Source organism: Ahaetulla prasina, chromosome 2 (genome assembly GCF_028640845.1).
Source record: "Ahaetulla prasina isolate Xishuangbanna chromosome 2, ASM2864084v1, whole genome shotgun sequence".
Lineage (NCBI taxonomy): Eukaryota > Metazoa > Chordata > Lepidosauria > Squamata > Colubridae > Ahaetulla > Ahaetulla prasina.
In genome coordinates this window covers 203,461,552-203,482,101 of record NC_080540.1, presented here as the reverse complement: position 1 = coordinate 203,482,101, position 20,550 = coordinate 203,461,552, and the positions used below count along the sequence as shown (strand labels likewise).

At 39.2% G+C, this 20,550-nt stretch overlaps 1 protein-coding gene across 3 annotated transcripts in view; it reads left to right on the top strand.

The window, feature by feature from the left end:
- The window catches only part of KCMF1 (potassium channel modulatory factor 1), a 50,460-nt gene that overhangs the window by 13,506 nt on the left and 16,404 nt on the right, over window positions 1-20,550 (top strand). For all 3 annotated transcript variants that reach the window (XM_058166292.1, XM_058166293.1, XM_058166291.1), the window contains exon 2: window positions 12,027-12,194. In XM_058166292.1, the coding sequence (XP_058022275.1) occupies window positions 12,027-12,194 (168 nt within the window). The remainder of the gene's footprint in view (window positions 1-12,026; window positions 12,195-20,550) is intronic.

Here is a 20,550-nt window from a genome sequence, read left to right as displayed (position 1 = left end):
TTTTGTTTTAAACTCAAAGTGCATAAAACAATATCTCCCACTTAGGATATTTTGGGCATCCCTTGAGAAATATAGAGCATTTCAACTGCAAAGAATTGAGCCCTTTTTAGTATGTTGGACATAAACCAAAACATGCTTTTATGTCCCAAGGATGAAATAAAAATGTGCTTTGTTTCAAGAAACAGAATCCATGCAAGTGTATAGTTGGGTTGTATGAGTGTTACAGAAAGATACTGGCTGGGAATGAATGTTTATATGCTGTCTGTGTGTTCTCTTCTGTTTTGTAATATTTATGTTACTCATGCTGTTAAGAAGCTCTAGCAGTCTTCTTTTTCTTTCTTTCACCCACTCTTTTGCACAAGTAGCAACACTGGGGAAGAATAACATAATTCTTTTGCATCTGGCAAACAGGCATCACATTTTTGACAGCCTAGTCAAGGAAATTAAGAAAGAAAGAAAACCTCATAGGGCTGCTGTACCAATTAAAAAGAATGTTAAATAATTTAACTGTTCTTGTTTGTGCTATTATGTGGTAACTGAGCCACCCAGAGAGGTTAAAAAAATAATTTAAAAAAATCACCTGTCTATTCTTTCTGTTGGGTGGGTGGGATTTATAATGTGACATGCTAATGTAAACAGTGATGCCCTTGGATAAACTTTCTGAAGTTTGGGTGATGGGTAGCATTCAGTAGAGAATATAACTTCACTCTTGCAAAGCTAGGATGAAAAACAAGGGAATGCAGCTGATCCTGAGTTTTCATTGTTTTTCTATGCACTTGAAATATTTTGTGTTTTGTTCCGAATCCCTCGAATCAACAGCCATGTTGAAACGTTTTAACATAATTTGTTTGAGTCAGACTGATTTGTTCTGCAAGTGAAATAAAAAATAAATTTCTATTTTGTGTATACTGTGATTCCGAAATCTTTTTGAATATATGTAAGATTTATCCATATACGTAGTGAGGGAGGTCTGTCTTTTTTATGTGTCACATCCCTATAATCTCTAATGCATTTTATTTTCTACAGACTTGAGTCAATATTAGGAACTAGAAAATGATACAATGTAGCTTTAGAAATCAATACTGCACGAAGTACTTAGTTAATCGGTTGTTGGTAAAATTAGATCAGTAAGAATGTAATCTGTAACATACAAAATTATCTTGAAGTTAAAATAGAAATATGTTCCTGTATGTTAGGTAAACCATAGTTTAAAACAGAACTGTGAACACACTTTTCTTTCAAATATAGAAATAATGAAAATCCATGAAATTAATCGCTGCTCCATATCTCTGAGTAACAAAATTTAAATAATGTGATTCATGCATTGCAACAAGCCTCCTGTGCGCCTTCATTGTGAGAAAGCCTTACAATCATTTCCTATCTGAAAAGAAACTTACATTTACTCATAATTATTTTACCTTGTCATTTCTTTGTATATGAATACTATATTAAGTTTTTAAAAATGCCCACAAGGTTAGAAGCACAGCAAAAGTGAGAATATCCTCGGGAAGCAGTATTTTCAAAACTAGGGTGAGCCATTTTATCTTTACTATTCTACTCTCTAATGTCATAGGGTTCAAAAATTGTATCTTGTTTCTATTGGCATTTCAACTCTGTTGGGGAATTAAGCAGGGAGGGCCCAAGAAGACATAATAACATTAGAAATTGTTTCAAGCTTTGAAAGATAGAAAAGCTAATTTGCTTTGCAACACTATTGTTGTGTACTATGGGCTTCCATTAAAATGAAAGGAGCATTAGCTGAAAATATTGGTGTAACTCAGATTTGGAATGCAATTATATTGAGTTGCCAGTAATAGGCATGCATAGATCATTTATCAATAATATACTAGATGTAGTTGTGTTGGCATTAAAAACAAGATATATGATGTCTGTGTATTATAAGTTGTCTGTATAGCAAACTTATATTTCTGAATGCTTGATCTCTGCTACAAGAAAATATTGTCATATCTAAAACATTTTTGTAAAATTATTGAAATAATCATGAAACTGAAGTACTATGAACATATTACTACAATCATGGGTTCCTTGGTGCTATCCAAGCATGATAGTTTTCTTGCAAATGTTTCATTACCAAACTAGATAACCTCATGAGTGGCACAGTGGTTAAAGTACTGTATTGCAGGCAAACTGCCCATGGTGTGGAGTTTGATCCTGATGGGACTCAGCCTTCCATCCTTCCAAGATCGGTAAAATGAGAAACCAGATTGTAGGGGGAAATATGCAATGTTTCATTGTTTTTAAAATTGTTTTATAGTTTTAGAATTGTAAGCTGCCCAGAGTCACTTGGTTGAGTTGGGTGGCTAGAAATTGAGTAAATCAATCAATCATCCGTGCTAGGAGGGAGTGGGATTTGCTCTTATTTTTATAGTGTTTGGGAGGCTTACAGAGTGTTCCTGGGAGATGGGGAGGACAAAAACACCTCCATTTTGTAAAAAATGGGCCCATTTTTGCAAAAAAGGTCCCGTTTTCAGCCTCCCAAACCCTCTGCAGGCCCCGTTTTTGCTAAAAATGGGCCTGGTTTTGGCAAAAACGGGATGCCCAGGGTGGGGTTTTGGGAGGCAAAAAATGCCTATATTCTGTGTATAAATTGCACCAATATTTCCACCCTCTTTTGGGGGGGGAAGTGCGTCTTATACTCCGAAAAGTACGGTATTCTCCATTGTAGTAGGAACAGCATCCAGGAATGGGTTGTCCTCATCTGTCAAAGCTGCAAGGAGACGCCCTCAGCCAACGGCCCCAGTTTTTGACTCAGTCTCAGTCAAAGACAGACGTGGTTCTTTCAGTTTACCTATTTTTGGATCACTTTCCCATTACAGTTACAATCTTGAATTAATACCTCGAATCAACATCTGACTGTCAGCCGGCTCACAGCCTCGGCTGGTGGAGCCGTGCTTTTTTCCAGTGCGAAGGGCTTTAGCCTGACTCCATTGAAGGCCGTGCAGTGGCGAGCCAGATCAAAGGAGAGGAATTCTGGCAGAGTAGCAAGCAGCAGCATTGCTCAACACTGCTGACCCTTGGGTTGCGCTAGATAGCGGTGATCGGCGCTCCTATCTACCCGGCTCTCCACGAGGCTTCACTAGCAGCCAAGGGAGCACTGGCTGTCAGGTGACTCCTGGATCGCCGGGAACTGAAAGTTTAAGCGCTGGACGGCTATCCAAAGCCCAGCCTTAGCCCTAGGCGCTCAGAAGCACCTGAGTCCCTGCCTGGTCCCCGGGCACACTCTTGAGTGAGCGCCATGTTTCAGCCGCGCTCAGTAGCAGCAGGGTCCAATTCGGTCAAGTCTGCTCGGTTGGAAAATGGCCCAGGATGCCACAGCTGCCACCATTAGTGTGGAGACTGCCTTTTCCACCAAGAATCCAGCTCTCTTGCCCCTGAAGGTGCAGATTCAGTGGGAACCTCTGGACAGAGGTCCGTGGACAAGAGAGCCTTGGCAAAATTATCCCAGCACCGCGGAACCTCCAAAAAGGCTTCTAAGGCCTCGGAGATAGGCAGCAAAAGTCTATTGACTGAGAGATCGAAAAAGCCTTGAAGAAAGCTGACCGTCTGAGGGAATCACCTCAGATAGTCTTGGATCAGGCAGCAAGTTTGCACCTTTTTTCGTCGCAGCCGTTGGAGCTGCTTGAGGAGTTTGACAGCTGCCCGGCATTGCAGTGGTCACCAGATGGCACTATCGAGCAGCCTTCAAGTAATCTGCCTGGTAACAGAGAGCCCTTGCTAAGCCTGATTCCACAGGCTTCTCACACAAGTACTGCCTGGCAGCAACCTGTCAGACAGTGGTCAGCAGGTATAGAGACCACCTTCACTCCAATGGCTACAGGGCTCCGTCCAGATCAAGTGCCTGCCAGCATAGGAGAGCTAATCTCAGAGGCTATCAAGCAGAGAATAGCAGCTGGTCGGGCCTCTCCTTAGAGTTCCTCTCCACACCTCTGAGGTTTTTCACTCGCTGCCCTGTTTCAGGGGTCAAGGCGAAGCAGGCCCTCATGGAAACCCTTATTCAACATCTGCTGGATATCCAGGCAATTCAGCCAGTTCCAGAGGACCAGCAAGGGTTGGGATTTTATTCCATCCTCTTTGTAATTCCAAAACCCTTGGAATGGGGTGGGTACAGAGCAATTCTAGACCTGAAACGATTGAACTGCCTTATCATCTACAAGCAGTTCAAGATGCAGTCTCTTCAGTCCATTTTGGACAGTGTTAGGGAGGGCCACGTCCTCACTTCTGATTGAACTCACTGGAGCTTATCTTCATGTTCCCATTCTATCGGGACATAGGCAATACCTAAGGTTTTATTATGCAGGCTGGCATTATCAATATAAGGCATTGCCATTCGGCCTATCAGCACGCAGGGCGTTTATGAAATTGTTGGCTGTCTCAGCGGCATATCTCCAGGCTCTTCCTGTGCACGTCCAGTGCTATCTGGGCAATATCCTGGTCCAGTCCACCTCTGTTCCCCAGGCATGTGAGGATCTCAGCCGCATCATACAGATGCTTCAGAATCACGGGTTTTCAATAATCACCACCAAGAGCCATTTCACACCAGCTAACCGGTTGCTGCATTTAGGAGCGGAAATAGATACCTTGGCGTGCAAGGTACACCTCTCCCAGGAGCGCCAGGCAAGTATTAAGGAACTGGGTAGAGTCAGTAGGGACCATACAGTCCCCCTGGCCACCTCCTCGCAACTCCTGGGCAAGATGGTATCCTGCATTTTTATCGTGCCCTAGGCACGTCTTCACGCCAGGTCGCTCCAGTGGTTCCTTCTCTCTTACCAGAGGACAGGCAGGAGCAATTCCCATTCCAAAGTCAGGGTACCACCAGAAGTGATATGCTGTGATGGTGGGCTTCTCTGGAAATTACTAGGGGATGTCTCTTCAAGGAACCTGATCGTCTAATGATTACGACAGATGCCAGCCTTTTTGGCTGGGGGGCACACCTCCAGAGTAGGATAGCCCATGGACAGTGGTCACCAGCAGACCTGGGGCACAATATTAACTGGCTGGAACTCAGGGCAGTCCATCTGGCCCTGTGCCAGTTCCAGGATATAGTGTCGGGCAGACATGCCTTGATTCTGACCAACAATTTGGCCACTAAGGCATACATTAACAGGCAAGGGGGAATGCATTCTGGGTCCTTTATGAGAGAGGCAGAAACGTTATGCCTATGGGCTGAGAGGCTCCATTTGTTGTGGAGCACATTTCGGGGCCCACAAATGTACAGGCAGATTGGTTTAGGAGGGCTACAGTCGATCATGCAGAGTGGCGCCTGCATCCAGCTTTGTTTCAGGAGCTGACGGAGCACTTCGGACAGCCAACTGTGGATCTCTTTGCCACTCCGGACAACGCCCAGATGACAAGGCTTTTTGCGAGGTTAGCAGTTCCGGGTGCGGAAAGGGTTGATGCACTTTGCAGCCCTTGGCCGCGAGAGTTCCTGTATGCTTTTCCCTCTCATCCTGAGGGTGATAAGAAAAATTCTGGTAGAACGGGCAGAGGTATTGCTTCTGGCCCCGCACTGGCCATGGTGACCATGGTTTGCCGACTTAGTCGCCCTCTTGGTGGCCAGCCCTTGGAGGATACCGCTGGACAGAGTCTCCCTTAGCCAGGGGGCCTTGGTCCACCCAGACCCACAGTGGCTCCAGTTGACCACCTGGTGTTTGAGTGGAGGTCTCTGAGCCTGGTAAGATGATAGACACCATACAAGCCTCGAGGAGGCCTTCCACGAACAGAATATATGATGCCACCTGGAAGGTGTTTTGCTCCTGGTGCTCCAGGTCACGATTGGACCCAACATCTGTATCCATTCCCTAGATACTGGAGTTTTTTTCAGGAGAGTCTTGACAAAGGTCTATCGCCGAATACGATCCATTGACAGGTGGCTGCCCTGTCAACGGTCCTTTCTTGTGGGGGGCTGGAGTCCTTTGCTCAACACCTGACCATCCGCAAGTTCATCAGGGACGCAATGAACCTACAGCCTCCAGTCTACAATGAACCTACAGCCTACTTGGGACCTCACTAAGGTATTGCAGGTGCTGATCGAGGCCCCATTGAAACCACTGAGATCGGCCACATTGCGTTTCCTGACCTGCAAGGTGGCTTTCCTAGTGGCCATTACATTGGCCAGGCGGATATCGGAGTTGGCAGCGCTTTCTGTCCGACAGGACCTCTGTGTCTTCCACCCTAACAGGGTGGTTTTGTATTTGGACCCTTCTTTCATTCTGAAAGTTCTTGTAGTTCCACAGGGGCCAGGAACTTGTCTTGCCCGATTTCTGCCCCAACCATGTGCATGCATTGGAATTGAAGCGGCACACACTAGATGTGTGAAGGGCACTCCAGATCTATATCAAACAAACTTCCTCCTTTTGGAAGACGGAGTTGCTTTTTGTGTCATTCTAGCCAGCCTCCTTAGGGACCAAGGTCACTCCATCGACCATGGGCCACTGGATTATTGTCATGGGCCACTGGAGTATTGCCAAATCATATGAGATACAGGCCCTTCCACTGCCCAAGAGAATCATGGCACTCTCCACAAGTGTTAAGTTATGTTAATGTTAAGTGTGGCGTGGGCAACGCAGGCCTCTCTGGAAGAGGTTTGCCGTGTAGCTACCTGGTCCTCCCCGTCTCCTTTCATCAAGCACTATAACTGGACAGCTATGTCTCGGCTGAGGTGGCCTTTGGTAGGTGGGTCCTCAAGAGGGTGCATGCAGATGAGGGGACCTCGGACGAGGCTGCGACCTACCTGTGAGGACAAGACCACTTTGGTATGTCCCACTCCTGGATGCTGTTCCCATTACAGTGGAGAAGAGGCGTTGGTCTTACCTGATAACATTTCTTCTCGTTGAGTGGGAACAGCATCCAGCCCCACCCTTGTGACCACTTTGAGTCCGTCCCTTCGCCAAAAGCTGGGACCTTTGGCTGAGGGCATGTCCTTGCAGCTTTGACAAACTCAGTCTAATTGATTGTAACTGACAGATGAGGACAACCCATTCCTGGATGCTGTTCCCACTCAACGAGAAGAAGCGTATAGGTAAGACCAACGCCTCCTTTGTTTTGGAGGTGAGGCAGTTTCCAACTTTCCTTGTTTTGGCAAAGATCTGATCTGCTATAAAGTGTTTTTCGCTATGTGAGAATTTTTATACTTTTATTGGAAGCTTCCTATGTTGAACAATCAAATTTAATAGGAAGAATCCACATTACTCTTCAGTATCTCTACTGCTTTGGCAATGGATGAATAACCTAGATTAGGAGAAAGCAAACAGACTGAAGTTTTTATGATCGTTGACTACTGTATGTTAGCTGTGGTGGAGGTACTTGAGTTGGTAAGGGGAGTTCTGTGGTAATAAACTACGTCCAGCAGATTAGCATATCTTATGAACTCTTGCAGAAGCTAAAATTTATGGAATGTTAATGTTTTATTAAACTAGTATGGAAGAATGAACCTCCTTGGATTGGGGTGCTGTTCTAGTCTGTCTTCTGCCTCCTTGCCTTTTTATTCAACTGCAAAAGCTTTCACCAAGTAGCAGCAGTCTCCTCTGGCTGACCTTGCCACAAGAATGGAATCTTCTTCGATATTTTATCACTGATGATCCTCATCCATAATTTGAGATCAGCCTATTCTGTTCTTTTGCTCAGCCTTTCTATCACTTGGCTGTTCTGTCAAGACAGCAGCAATGCCAATCCTCTCTTTTTCTGTCAAATGTTGAAACAGTGATATTACTAGACCTACTCACTCCTAAAACAGAAAAGGGGAATACAAAAGTACATCAAAAACAAGTGTCTAGTCTGCACAAGCTTTCTAGACTTTGACACGATATTTCCAGGACATGAAAATACCAAATAAATGAAAAATATTAAGACTATTTTATACTTTCTGGTTCTCAATCCTGATTACAATATTGTCTCGACCAGTCTTTGTTGATGAAATCACTTCATAGGGAGTAATTAAACATCTGCATTGCTGTTTTTTATTCAAACTAGGAAGCATGGTATTTGGTCAGTATTATCAGTAAATTATTTTAAGCTTCCATCTGAAAAGTTTAAAAATAAAAGCAAAATAATTCTATAGCATTTTTAGATGGAAGATTTGGGTAAAATGAGTGTTAATATTATAGAATCCATTTGTATACTGAAACTTGGAAATTCTAGTTTTATTTAGACTCAGTAATTATTTTTCCTTTCAATTGACCTCATGATTTATCCAAAGTCTTATTGATGATACTGTCTCTGTAATTAACATTGCAGATGGATTTAAAGTTCAATCATGCTTAATAATTATAGTGTATTATATAGTAGTTATCATTAACTTCAATATGAATACAGTTTTGAAAGTACATATTCAGTTCTGCTTAAGTGGGTTCCAGAAAATTCTGAATTGAAGACTTTAAACATACTCTTTTTGCTTTTTGCATTATAATACAATTTTTATGTATTACAATTACAAGATAATAGTCCAGTGAAGATCTTTTATTTTGCTAGTATTTTATTTTAAATGCTTTTGTATAAAATACTGTATTCTGTGTTGATTATTTGATTTAAATACATGAACATTCTGAAATACATGAGAAAAAAATAAAAAACTCAGTGTTAGCTAAATAATGCCACTTAGAATAGAAAATTATATTAGAAAAATTGGAAACATTTAAATACAAAACTATTCTACCTTTCCTTATTTAAATTAAAAGTGTAATGAATTTGAATTGAAAATTATACTAATAATTTTTTGTGCATAGTATACTGCCAACCATTTAATTCCAGATAGTTAATTAGATTTTATATTATTTGTGCTATTACAAATTTGGTTATTGTTTTTATTTAGATTTTAATTGTTTGCCATTCAGAGTAAGATGTGATGTGCGTGATATGTGTATATGTGATGGGCAGTTTTAGAAAGGTATTAAGAGAGTTGGAACTCATTTTTTATGTAAGACAAACTGTGATAAATGATATGATAGTATACTGTATTTTTCGGACTATAAGACACACCGGATTATAAGGTGCACCTTAGTTTTTGGGGAGGAAAATAAGAAAAATGCTGATTGGGGGTGGATCGGCCTCCCGAAATACCCGCAATCAGCTGTTCACAGAGGTGAACTTTAGCAACAGGTTCGTTGGTTGTGAGCTCTGCGCCTTGCTTTTTTTCCAGCCTCTGAAACCTCTGTTCCAGGGGCTTTTTTTTCAGCCTGTGAAACCTTCTTTTCAGAGGCTGGGCGGGGCTACATTCGGTGCATAAGACGCACCCAAATTTTGCCCTCTTTTAGGGGGAAAATGGTGCGTTTTATACTCCGAAAAATATCGTAATTGATGAGCAAATTTGAAATTTTAATCCAGTGCAGAGTTTTGGTTGAAAAGATGGGTACTGTTTTCAAATCAGTGCATTTGTTTTCTTGATTTTCTTCTGAAATTGTATTTGTAAACACAGTGACTTCCTAGAGTAGCTGCTATTAATTTCTGAATTTTACAGTAGCTTTATCTTTGCATGAAGTACCTGGAGATACAAATGAAATTTTGAAAGCAGTCTTCCAGTGCTTGGAGGGCTAACATGGGGAATAGGTCATCGATTTATTCTCCATAGCACTTGAGGGCAAGACAAGAAGCAACGGGGTGGAAGATTCTTAGAGAGTGATTCAACCTGGAAATAAGGTGGAATATCCTGACAGTGAAAATAATTAATCAATGGTACAGCTTGCTTCCCAGAGTTGCCGGTACTCCATTGCTGGAGGTTTTCAGATTACGCAAAAAATTAAAAATAATTTTAGCAGATCAGATAAATAACAATAGTTTTAAAAATAAGGACAAACATTAAGTTCACCTAGGAAATAAAAATCAAATGCTTGCGTTTAAGATGGTAATAATAGTTGTAAAAGAGATTTTTTGGTCAATAGTAGTTGAATAGAAATAGAATATTAGACAGGAATGTAGCGTGTGGCTGCAAAAGGCAAATACAAATTTAGACTGCATCAACAGATGTAATTTGCAAATCACAGCTTGCAGTTGTTCCACTTAATTCTGCTTTGGTTAGACTGTTCTGGGCACTATTCAAGAAGGATTCAAAGAAATTGGAACATGTTCAGAGAAAGGCAATAACAATGGTCAAAGGACTAGTAAGTAAGTTGTAAAAGAAAGATTGAAGGAATTGAGTATGTCTCACTTGAGAAAAGAAAATGAAATGGGAAACAAAGTACTATTTAAACACCTGCAAGGATGTGACATAGAAGAATCAAGATGGTTCACTAATGTTCTGGAGTTCAGAACATGAAATATTGTAATGGAATTTAAGTTACATAAAAATGGGTTTTGATCGAGTGATTGTTGCCTTTATTAGTTTTTTTATTCAGAGAGGTAGTGGGAAGAGGCTGGACTCACAAATAAAGAATATATATTTTTTACGTTGAATAGTGGGGGGTGGGGCGGAGTCTTGATGTTTCTAAATGGTCCCTTCCAGTTCTTACAAGTCCATTGTAATACTAAATGGAGCATTTAATATTTAAGAATGAGTATTATTGAACCCAAATAAACTCACATTTGAGGAAATGTATAAGCATACATATATTAAATTGCAAATCCACTTTTTTCTTTTCCTTCCGGTAAAATAGTTTAATTCAGCTGTTTTTGAACAATGAAAAAATTTTCAGATTCTTTTTTTAGTAGAAAATAGGATTTGGAAGATTTTGAAATTCAATAACATTTTGGAAATTATTTTTTAATTTAACATATTTGAAAAGCTAATATGAATATTTTTATACACGGTATGACTTTAATGTCGTACATTACTTGCTTCAGATCTGTATGCTCTTAATCTGTGCTTGAGATATTTTATCAATGCTTTTCTAGACAACTTTAAACAATAAGCTTTTAATGGACAAACCAGTGATAATTTTAGTTTGCATATAACTAGAACCAACTAGTACAGATTCCTTACAGATTAGAAGTAATCTGTCTTTTTCTTTAAAAAAATTACAGTCATTATATAGTTAAGACACATTTATTAAACAAGAGTATTATGTCAAGATGCCCTGGTCAGAATGAAATGTGTTGCAAGAATGATATCTGTTTGGTTTGTATAGAAATGCTTTTATCTGGTAGTGTGAACTACCAAAATAATAGAGTGTAGAAAGTCTTTGGGCTTTAGGGCAAGGATCTCAAACTCAAATCATCACAAGCTTTTCAAAAAGACCAGTTTATTAATTTTAGGTCTGCAACTTTGGAAGTTTTTATACATTGACATAAACATCTATAGTCACTATAGATTTTTTGGACCGCAGCTGCTGGTAACGAGCTGCACTAGTGATGTGGGGAACAGGCAATTGGAAAGAGGAGGTTTCAGTCCTGAGCATGGCTCTGATAGCACTTCTATAGGAGACAAAACTTTCTGGACATGGAACAATGCTTTATTTCCAGTGTACACCTGTTGGTCTCAGTTTCTCTGATAAACCTGCTGAATTCCACAGCCTTGCATGTCTCCATCAGTCTCCTAGTCTTTGCAGGAGGGAGGAGGTGGAGAGGGTGAGAATAAGATTAAAATTAAAGATTTGACAGTTCCTGTTTTGCTGCAGTCCATGAAGGAGGTGCTTTCTATTCTGGGCAGCAGGCAAGCTTGCATTGTCTTTTTCTATCCCTTCTTGTCTGTCAGTCCACCCCTCTATCTTACTGTTGTCTCACATGTTACCCCCATTTAAATGGGCTCCAAACAATGCCATCTTCTTTTGAGATAAACTTGTAAGCATGCCTTAGCAGTCTTACTCTTTATAAGTAGTAGTATGGCTCTCAAAATTGACCTGGAAATCCTCATGTTGGAGGTTCTTATCTGAGAATATGAATCATCAGCATTTTAGTTGATTGTGGTAATGTGAGAAGCATGTTCAGGATAATTATGAAATCATGAACATTAATTTTCAACTATAAGGTAATTGATAGAATTTATAGTAATTCAGGACAGTGGTATTACAATGAAATTGCATAGATGTCGATTGTTCATGCAAATGGCTAATGATTTTCTGTTTGTTTGTTTTTTGCAGGTGTCAGCTGCGATGCATGTTTAAAAGGCAATTTCCGAGGTCGCAGATACAAGTGTTTAATTTGCTACGATTACGATCTGTGTGCATCTTGTTATGAAAGTGGTGCAACGACGACAAGGCATACAACTGACCATCCAATGCAGTGCATACTAACAAGGGTAGATTTTGGTAAATGATTCTTGCCTTTTATTTACTTACTTACTACTCAGTGTCCTGTATTTCGAAGTAAACCAAAAATACTTCTGGAATTTTATTACAGAACAAACAGAAAAACAGAATAAACCTAAAAAGATGGTAAAAACACAAAAATCCAATACCATGCATGCATTGTGGTTTTGCAGATTGTAACTTTAAAGCTCTATTAAACTAACTTGAGTTTTTGGTAGACTGATACATGCCCCATCACAGATTTTTGCTCTTTATCTTTGGCATCCTCCAAGGGAGGATTGGAAGTGAGGCAGATGAGGGTATGTGTTCCATTAAAAAATGTGGTAACTTGTGTTCTTGTGTCAGATGTCAGGAGGTGAGTCAATAATGGCAGCATTTGCATGATGATTTGTACTTGTGGGGGCGGGGAAAGATTTTACATTGGAGGTTTCTTTAAAACTAACAATGTACCAACAAACAGATTTTCCAAAAATAAGTAAAACTAAGGTCCTTCTCGCCAACTTATGATTTAAAACTGCCAGGTCATTTAATTCAGATTCAACCTGTATGCGTTAAAGGGTATTTTCTTCTACTGTTTGAATTGTAAATTTGCTTAGGGTTTTTGTTGTTTAAAAATTAGAAGAAAAAAACCAAGAGAGGACTTGGAACTAGTATGATAAGGAGAAACTGATAAAAAAATATATTAGTAGAATGAACATTCAACAGAGATTGCTGTGGGAAAGATTTCATTATTGGCTTTAATATTTCTATAGCTTTTACACTTTTTTCATGCTTCAGATATTTTTAGAATTGTAGATAATAGAAGGATTGTAACTGCTATAAAAGTGTTCACATTCTCCTTGATAGTTCTCCACTTCATATTAAAATCAAAGCATTTCTATTCATGAGATGTAAAAAAAAGTGACATAGATCAAGTTTTTATGATGATGTTGTTTATAAAAGTGCTGTTATAACTTGAACAATTGATAACAGTTGTCAGTTCCTAACAGTTGTCAGAAATGGTTTAGGGTCTCCTGCTTGGGTGGGGGCGGGGGGTTGGACTAGATGACTTAACAAGGTCCCTTCCAACTTTGTTAATCTGTTAGAATCTGTTAAACGAATGGTTGTAAGTCCAGGACTACTCATATGTTTAAATCACCCAGAGACAATTTCTCCTTGACAAATGGCATTTACTTAGTCACTGCAAGTATTTCTTTTTCGTCTGTTGATATCTTTTTCTTTTCCTTTTTAGGGAAAACTTTTGTGTAAAAATATCTGTTCAGTTTCACTTTTTTATGTGTGTTTTCTGTAAATTTTTAAATAGAATGTTGATGTTCAGAAAGATTACTCTGTCTGTGCTTCAGTGACCTATAATAATAATATAGTCATGTTGATTTTTCTTTTAAGTCAAAAGGGCAAAAATGTTATGTCGCAAATTCTAATTTGAATATGGCTATGAGAATGTGCTTCCTGTGAAGAAATAGGTTTTTTGAACTAAGAATTTGTTTTAATAAGGAAATGTGGGCTCCTTTTTAAACAGGGATTTCCAAAACGGTTTTTCTTTTCATACCCTACACACACACACACACACACACACACACACACACACACACACACACACACACAGAATGAAAAGAAAAACCATTTTGGAAATCTCTTTACACATGTACCCACACATACACCACATATATGCATACCCATTTGTGTGTTTATGCACCTGCGTGCAAGTATACCTTTAAGTCAGTCTTGACTTCTATCAACTGCACAAAAAGTCCCTGCAGTTTTCATGATAATATTTTCTGAAGTGGTTTGTCCTTGCCTCCTCCTTAGGGTTGAGACAGAGGAACTGGCCCAGAGTCACCAGCTGGACTTGAGCCTAAGGTGGGATTGGAACTCACAGTTTCTAACCTGGTGTCTTAACCATTACACTAAATGGCTCTCACATGTATGATGATGGTGATCCATTCCATTGTGTCTGACTCTTGGGGATTCTTTGGGCAGGTCTCTCCACATCTTCCGATCTTGCACTGCTTCTTTGAGGTTTTCTATGCTGTGGCTGGTGCCAGCTTTGATGGTGTCCAGCCATCTGCTAAATCTTCCTAGCATAATTGCTTTCTCTGGTGAATTCTGCCGCAGGACATAGCCAAAATAAGTGGGACCTCACATACATACCCTCACAAAACAAACTAAAAGTACGAATAAAATAAAATGACTGAATCTGATTAAGTCAGTGAGAAGTATGGCTTATGGACCAGTGTTGGATATGGGAAGACTGGCTGCTCTTTCCTATTTTCCCCTGTAACAACAACCTTATGGGGTAGCTGGGGTAAGAGAATGTGACTTGCTCCAAGTCACTCAGCATAAATTTAGCTTTTCTTTTTATTTTCCAGGTCAAGAACACAGTGGGAAATGGCAATGAGACACTGGAAGGTCTTGACACAAAGCACAACAAAATGAATACCTATCATTTTAAATTTTATATAGAAAAGTTTGCAGTTGCCCAGCCTGAAAGCCTTTGAGGCGTATGCAGAGCATGGCAACTAGTAGATTAGTGGGATGCTTAATTCTATGAATGTCGTCAGGCTATAATATTTTGTCAAAAAACCATGTTAGAAATGTCTGTCTGGGTTTTTCTTAACACAGATGAAGTTTAAATCAGAAGGTTACTTTTATACTGGTTTTGGACTATAATAGAAATTACATATGTACAGGAAAGATTTGAGCAATTAAAAAATCCAATTTCTAGCTGCCGGCAAAAAATTAATTGAGACTATTGTATCAGAGTGCTCTGGTAGAAAAATAATATCTTTACATAATACTTTGCTTATACATGCTTTTTCCCAGTTCTCTCATCTAAACAATAAAGTATACAGTAAAGCATTTTAGAATTAGTGAGAGGATTTTGTGACATTTATCTCCCTACTTTTCTTATCTTTCCGTGTTTTTTCTTCCTACTTTTCCTTTCTTACCATGTTTCTCTCTTAGTTAGGTTACTTTGATCTTGCATCAAATTGTACTCTAGGTCTTCAGTTCTTTTGCTTAGGAATGTGTATATATATGTATGTATGCTTGTGTGTATGGGTGTGTGTGTGTGTGTGTGTGTGTGTGTGTGTGTGTGCGCGCACACCAGTATTATATCATTGTCATTATATACTTCCTATTGTCTTAGTATATATTCCCTGTGATACGTCTCTTACTAAATTTGCTGGGAGCACTTTGATGAGCGCTTCAACTGTTACTGTTTACAAACAGGAAAAGAAATGACAAGTTCACACCAGTTTTGAACAGATGGGTAACAGACCTTTTCCCTACAAATGACTTTTTTTTTTTTTTTGGGCTGGAAACAATGACAGAAACCCCGGCAGTGACATTGGAAAGGGCAGGCAAGAGCATTTTGGCTATACAAAAAAATTCAGAAGTTTGCTGATACAGTTGTTTAGCACTCAGAGATTTTTTTTTCACAGCTCTGCTATTTTCTTAGAGGAGATAGTAGCAGTGCTTCTATGTGAGAAATGGAAGACAATTTTTTTTCCTTTAAAGCCCTGTAGGCTGGGATGGCTGGAATTTAGGCAGTGATACTGAGTCACAGAAAAGACTAAGTATTAGCAATTTGCAGTTTTATTACACTCTTTCCAACATAGATAAGAAAGATTGAAATGAATGCATTTAATTATATTTGAGCATTATTACATTATATTTTTATCTCACCTGCTGTGTGTGTGTGTGTGTGTGTATTCATTGTCAACTTAAGACAACTAACATATTTGGTATTTTTGCCTTCTGTTTTTTCCTGCAACAACAACCCTGTGACGGGGTGTCCTTGACTGAAAGAGAGTGACTTGCTCAGTTACCCAGCCAGCTCTGCCTAAGGGAGGACTAGCATTCACAGTCTCCTGCTTTTTAGGTTAGCACTTCAAACACTACACCAAACTGGCTCTCATAATCAATTGTCCTCAACCTATAACCATTTGGTCAGAGATTATCCCAAGTTACGAAGGCATGGTTACAACTGATCCTTGGAGTTCCAGCTGTTCCTGCACCTCATGGTCAGGTGATCCTAATCTGGGTGCCTGGCAACACCGTTGAGTTTACAATTGGTTGCCAAGTGCAATTACATGATTGTGATTTTCAATCTTCCCTGTTGGCTTCTCCAGAAAGACAGTGGGGAAGCCAACAGGCTAACCTGGCTCCAACTTCCTGATTGCTTCACCACTGAGTTTGGCCATGGAAGCCAGCAGGAAGTTGCCTCACCTAATGACTATGGGATTCAGTTAACAACAGCAAATGGGACTATAGGGATTGCCATCACTAAGTGATGGAGTCTTGCTTTACAATTGCATTGCTTAGAACTGAAATTGTGATCTCATTTGTTGTAAGTCAACAGCTACCTGAACCTTTGCCAGTAAAACAATGAAAGACTATTTCTCAAATATTTGCAATGAACTCAGCGGACGACCTATTTGATATTTTTGAAGATAAGACAGGTACAGGTCGCCCTTGTTTAGCAGCTACATTTGGGACCGGCAACTTGGTTGTTAAGTGAAGTGGTCGCTGAGTGAAATGGCAACTGTGTTTTTTATGTTACTTCAGCTTTCTTTTGCTTTGTACATCTGCAAAGGCTGTAAATATGTGGACTGGTTTCAAAGCTATTTTTTCATTACCATTGTAATTGCAAACGGTTGCTAAAAAGGCAGTAACTAAACTAGAATACCTGTAAAATGGGCTTGGAACATCTGCTCACCACCTGTGTTTGCATATACAGTATTCCATAATGATGGCTTTATTTTCTATAATTAGATAACTAATATGATAAAGTCATCTACCCTTCCATCTTGGTGAATTTATCTTCATATTTAAATAGTACACTAGATGATTTTTAAAAATGGGGCAAGGGGTGTTGAATTAGGGAGTAACTGAAATGTTTAATTCTAACCCAAAAAGTAGCAGATGGGGGTTATGGTCTGTGCACATTTAAATGTTGTAATATTAATCGTCTGGATTGAAGTATATCAAAAAGACGCAATGCCATATTCATAGACTTTAATATTCATATTGGATGATTTCTCTTAGGGTGTTTATTTTTTTAAGTTAATGACTAAATTCATTTTGTATTGAGAGCTGATAATGGGAGTGTGGGAATGTTAGAAAAAAATGAAAGAGTAGTCCTTTTGATTATTGCTTTATCCTTTAATAATGGTAGGACTTTATTTTTTCAGTCAGTTTCGACTCCTGACTCCTTGAAACTACATTTTTGGAAGTGTTTTTCTACTGCTTCCTTTCTAGGCCTGAGTGATGGGCTTAAAGTTGCCCATTTGGTTTGTGCTTAAAACAGGACTCCTACTCATGTTTCTCAACATCTAGTGCAGTGATTTAACCATTAATTATACAAATTCTTAGTTATTGTGTGTTTAATTCCACCTTGATTTTACATAACTAGATTCATAATTATATTTTAAAAATTATTTCCAGTCCAGCTACTGTGTAGAATTTATCCAAAACAATTTATAATCACGTATCCACCATTCCTGTAAAAGAAAATCTTTCCAGATTTCATATTACTTCAGAGCAGATAGTCCAAAAATGTCAGAAAAAATACAAAGTTTAGGTGGTAAATCAGGTTGGTAAAGAAAATAAAGGACAAATGAAGAAAACAAAGGTCTAGAAGGGAGGAGGCAGAAAGGCGTTTCTAGCAGCAACCCAGATTTCCTTCAGAAGGCAATGTGGCCAAAGGTATTGAGATTGTGGAGCAGAACTCAGGCACAGTTACGGAAAAGCAAAGCAACCAGACCATCTGCCACGATGACATTCAGCCAGTCATAGCATATTACCTGGCCGAGTCAATGAAGGAATAGTTGAACATACCCGCTGAGCCCTGGGCAGCTTGCCAGGAGTTGACTGCATTTTCCTAAGAGCTGGTATTATGCCATCAACCAACATATCACGAAAGAGGCTGTAATTGATGATGGGTAACCTTTGTGGCATCTCATCACAGCTGATTGACATGGCTTTGGTAGAGCGATTCATGCTGTCGTGTCAATTATTTTACGCCATTTAATTTTTCATCTAACTTTATATTGAAATCTGCATATGTCCAGCATACTTCCTCAACTCAAAAAGCATTTGTTTTTTTTTTGTTTAGTTGTTTTTTCAGTGCAACTCATAACCGCAAGTGTCACAGTGCAGCTCATGTACAATGCTTCTATTACAATACAGGAGCTGTGTCTGCCTAGCTTGGGTGTTTCTCAATTCTATCAGCCACTTTCTCTTCGCTATATGTGAAAGGAGGTTTGTGGCAGTTTGGATACTGGTCCTGTATGAGACAAAGGCAAACTTTAAAAGTCATTAGGCATGTTATACAGCGAAGTTTTAGTTATGTCAGCTTTATATTTTTAAGGACTTCTAAGAAGAAGAATATCTGCTGAATTTTAAAAAATGTGGGTAGAGGACATGCCTTCTGTCCTCAAGTCTTCTGTTCAGTGCTCCAGTCCAGAGATGGGTTTTAGCAGGTTCTGACCAGTTCTGGAGAACCTGTAGCAGAAATTTTGAGTAGTTTGGAGAACCGGTAGTAAAAATTCCAACTGGCCCCGCCCCCACCTATTCTCTGCCTCTCAAGTCCCAGCTGATCGGGAGGAAATGGGGATTTTGCAGTAACCTTCCCCTGCCATGCCTACCAAGCCATGCCATGCCCACCAAGCCACACCCACAGAACTGGTAGTAAAAAAATTTGAAACCTACCACTGCTCCAGTCATATATCAGCATCTTTCTCATGCTGTATATAAAGAGAGCCGTCACCTTACTATTATACAGGTATCATAGTTTACTAGTATTAATATACTTACCTAAGGTGTTTGTTATAATTCAAACTATGGTTGTCAGTTCAGCACATTCAATAAATGTTAGTGAGGCCAAAATAATGTTGCACTTCTGTTAAATTGGGAAATTGTTGAATTAAGTCTGGAAGGAAGGCTGATTATAATTTTTTTTTTAAAAGCCTGTCTTTTTCTAACTTCAATCTTTCTTATAGACACTTTGTGAACACTTTTCAACATGGTGAAAAGATTTCATCTGTGGGCAGATAGAAATATAATTGGCTATTTTTGACTTGGCATCTGTGAAGCCATAGCAAAATCAAATCTTAATTTATTATTTGGCAAAATAATGTAGCTTGGAACCACAATTTACTTTTTTTTTTTATGATGGTGTATTAACACTAGCCGGGCATTAGATATTTGTGCACAGTATACCTTGGCTTTGGCTAATCATGAGACACCCAGGCAATGATTCAGAGAGACTGCTGTTGATAACGGTTTCCATCTATTTCATCTCCCGCCACCTGTGATATGTCAGAAACATGGTTGACCAGCATAAATAAAAATAGGCAGATGGCCTGACTAGAGCCATTGTAAGAGTGCAAGAGAGATGGCTGATCAGAACTGGGAGCAGTGGAAAATTGGGCAAAGATTGATTTTATTTTGGATTTTTTCCTAATACTAAGCTAATGTCCAGGAGTAGGAAGTGAGAATAAATAAATTTTTAAATTTCATAACTTGGATAGCAGATAGAACAATGATTTTATAAGCCATGATTCCTGACTGGTTGTTACAAGGAATCTTAACTACAGGATTGAGTCTAAGGAGGGTTAGATGACCTACTTAATGTAAATCTGGTAAAATACAGTGTGTCATGTAAATGCTGTATGAATGTTAACTTATCAAGCCATGAGTAATATGTCTATGTGCAAGAATGATTTTCAATAAAGCGTTATTGGAATATATTATTATTAATAATAATAAAATTTCCCTGTTTTGTGGAAAGGCAGCTTCTTCCCTGCTACAAGTGGTGATCTCTCTTAACTGTACCTTGATAATAGCAAATAATACAGGTAGTCCTCAACTTACAACCATTCATTTAGTAACTGTTTAAAATTACAACAGCACTGGGAAAAGTGACTTCCCCGTGGTCACATGATCAAAATTCAGATGCTTGGCAAACAACATGTATTTAAGATAGTTGCAGCATCCTGGTGTCATGTGATTGCAATTGATGAACTTCTCGACCAGCTTCCAACAAGCAAAGGCAATGGAGGAAGCTGGGTTTCCTTAATGTTCACGTGATTCACTTAACAATTGTAGCAATAAAAGATTATAAATTGGGTGTAACTCACTTAACAACTGCCTTGCTTAGCAATGGAAATTCTGGTCCCAATTGTAGTTATAATTTAAGAACTATCTGTATTGCGGGTTTAAAATTTTAGTTGATCAGAATTATTGTTGCTCCTTAACTGTGACTTAATACTTTGCTAAGGGGCTGCTTTAGCACAATTAAATAATGAGAAATATCCACCTGGGCTCATATAGTTATTTCAATTGCAGATAT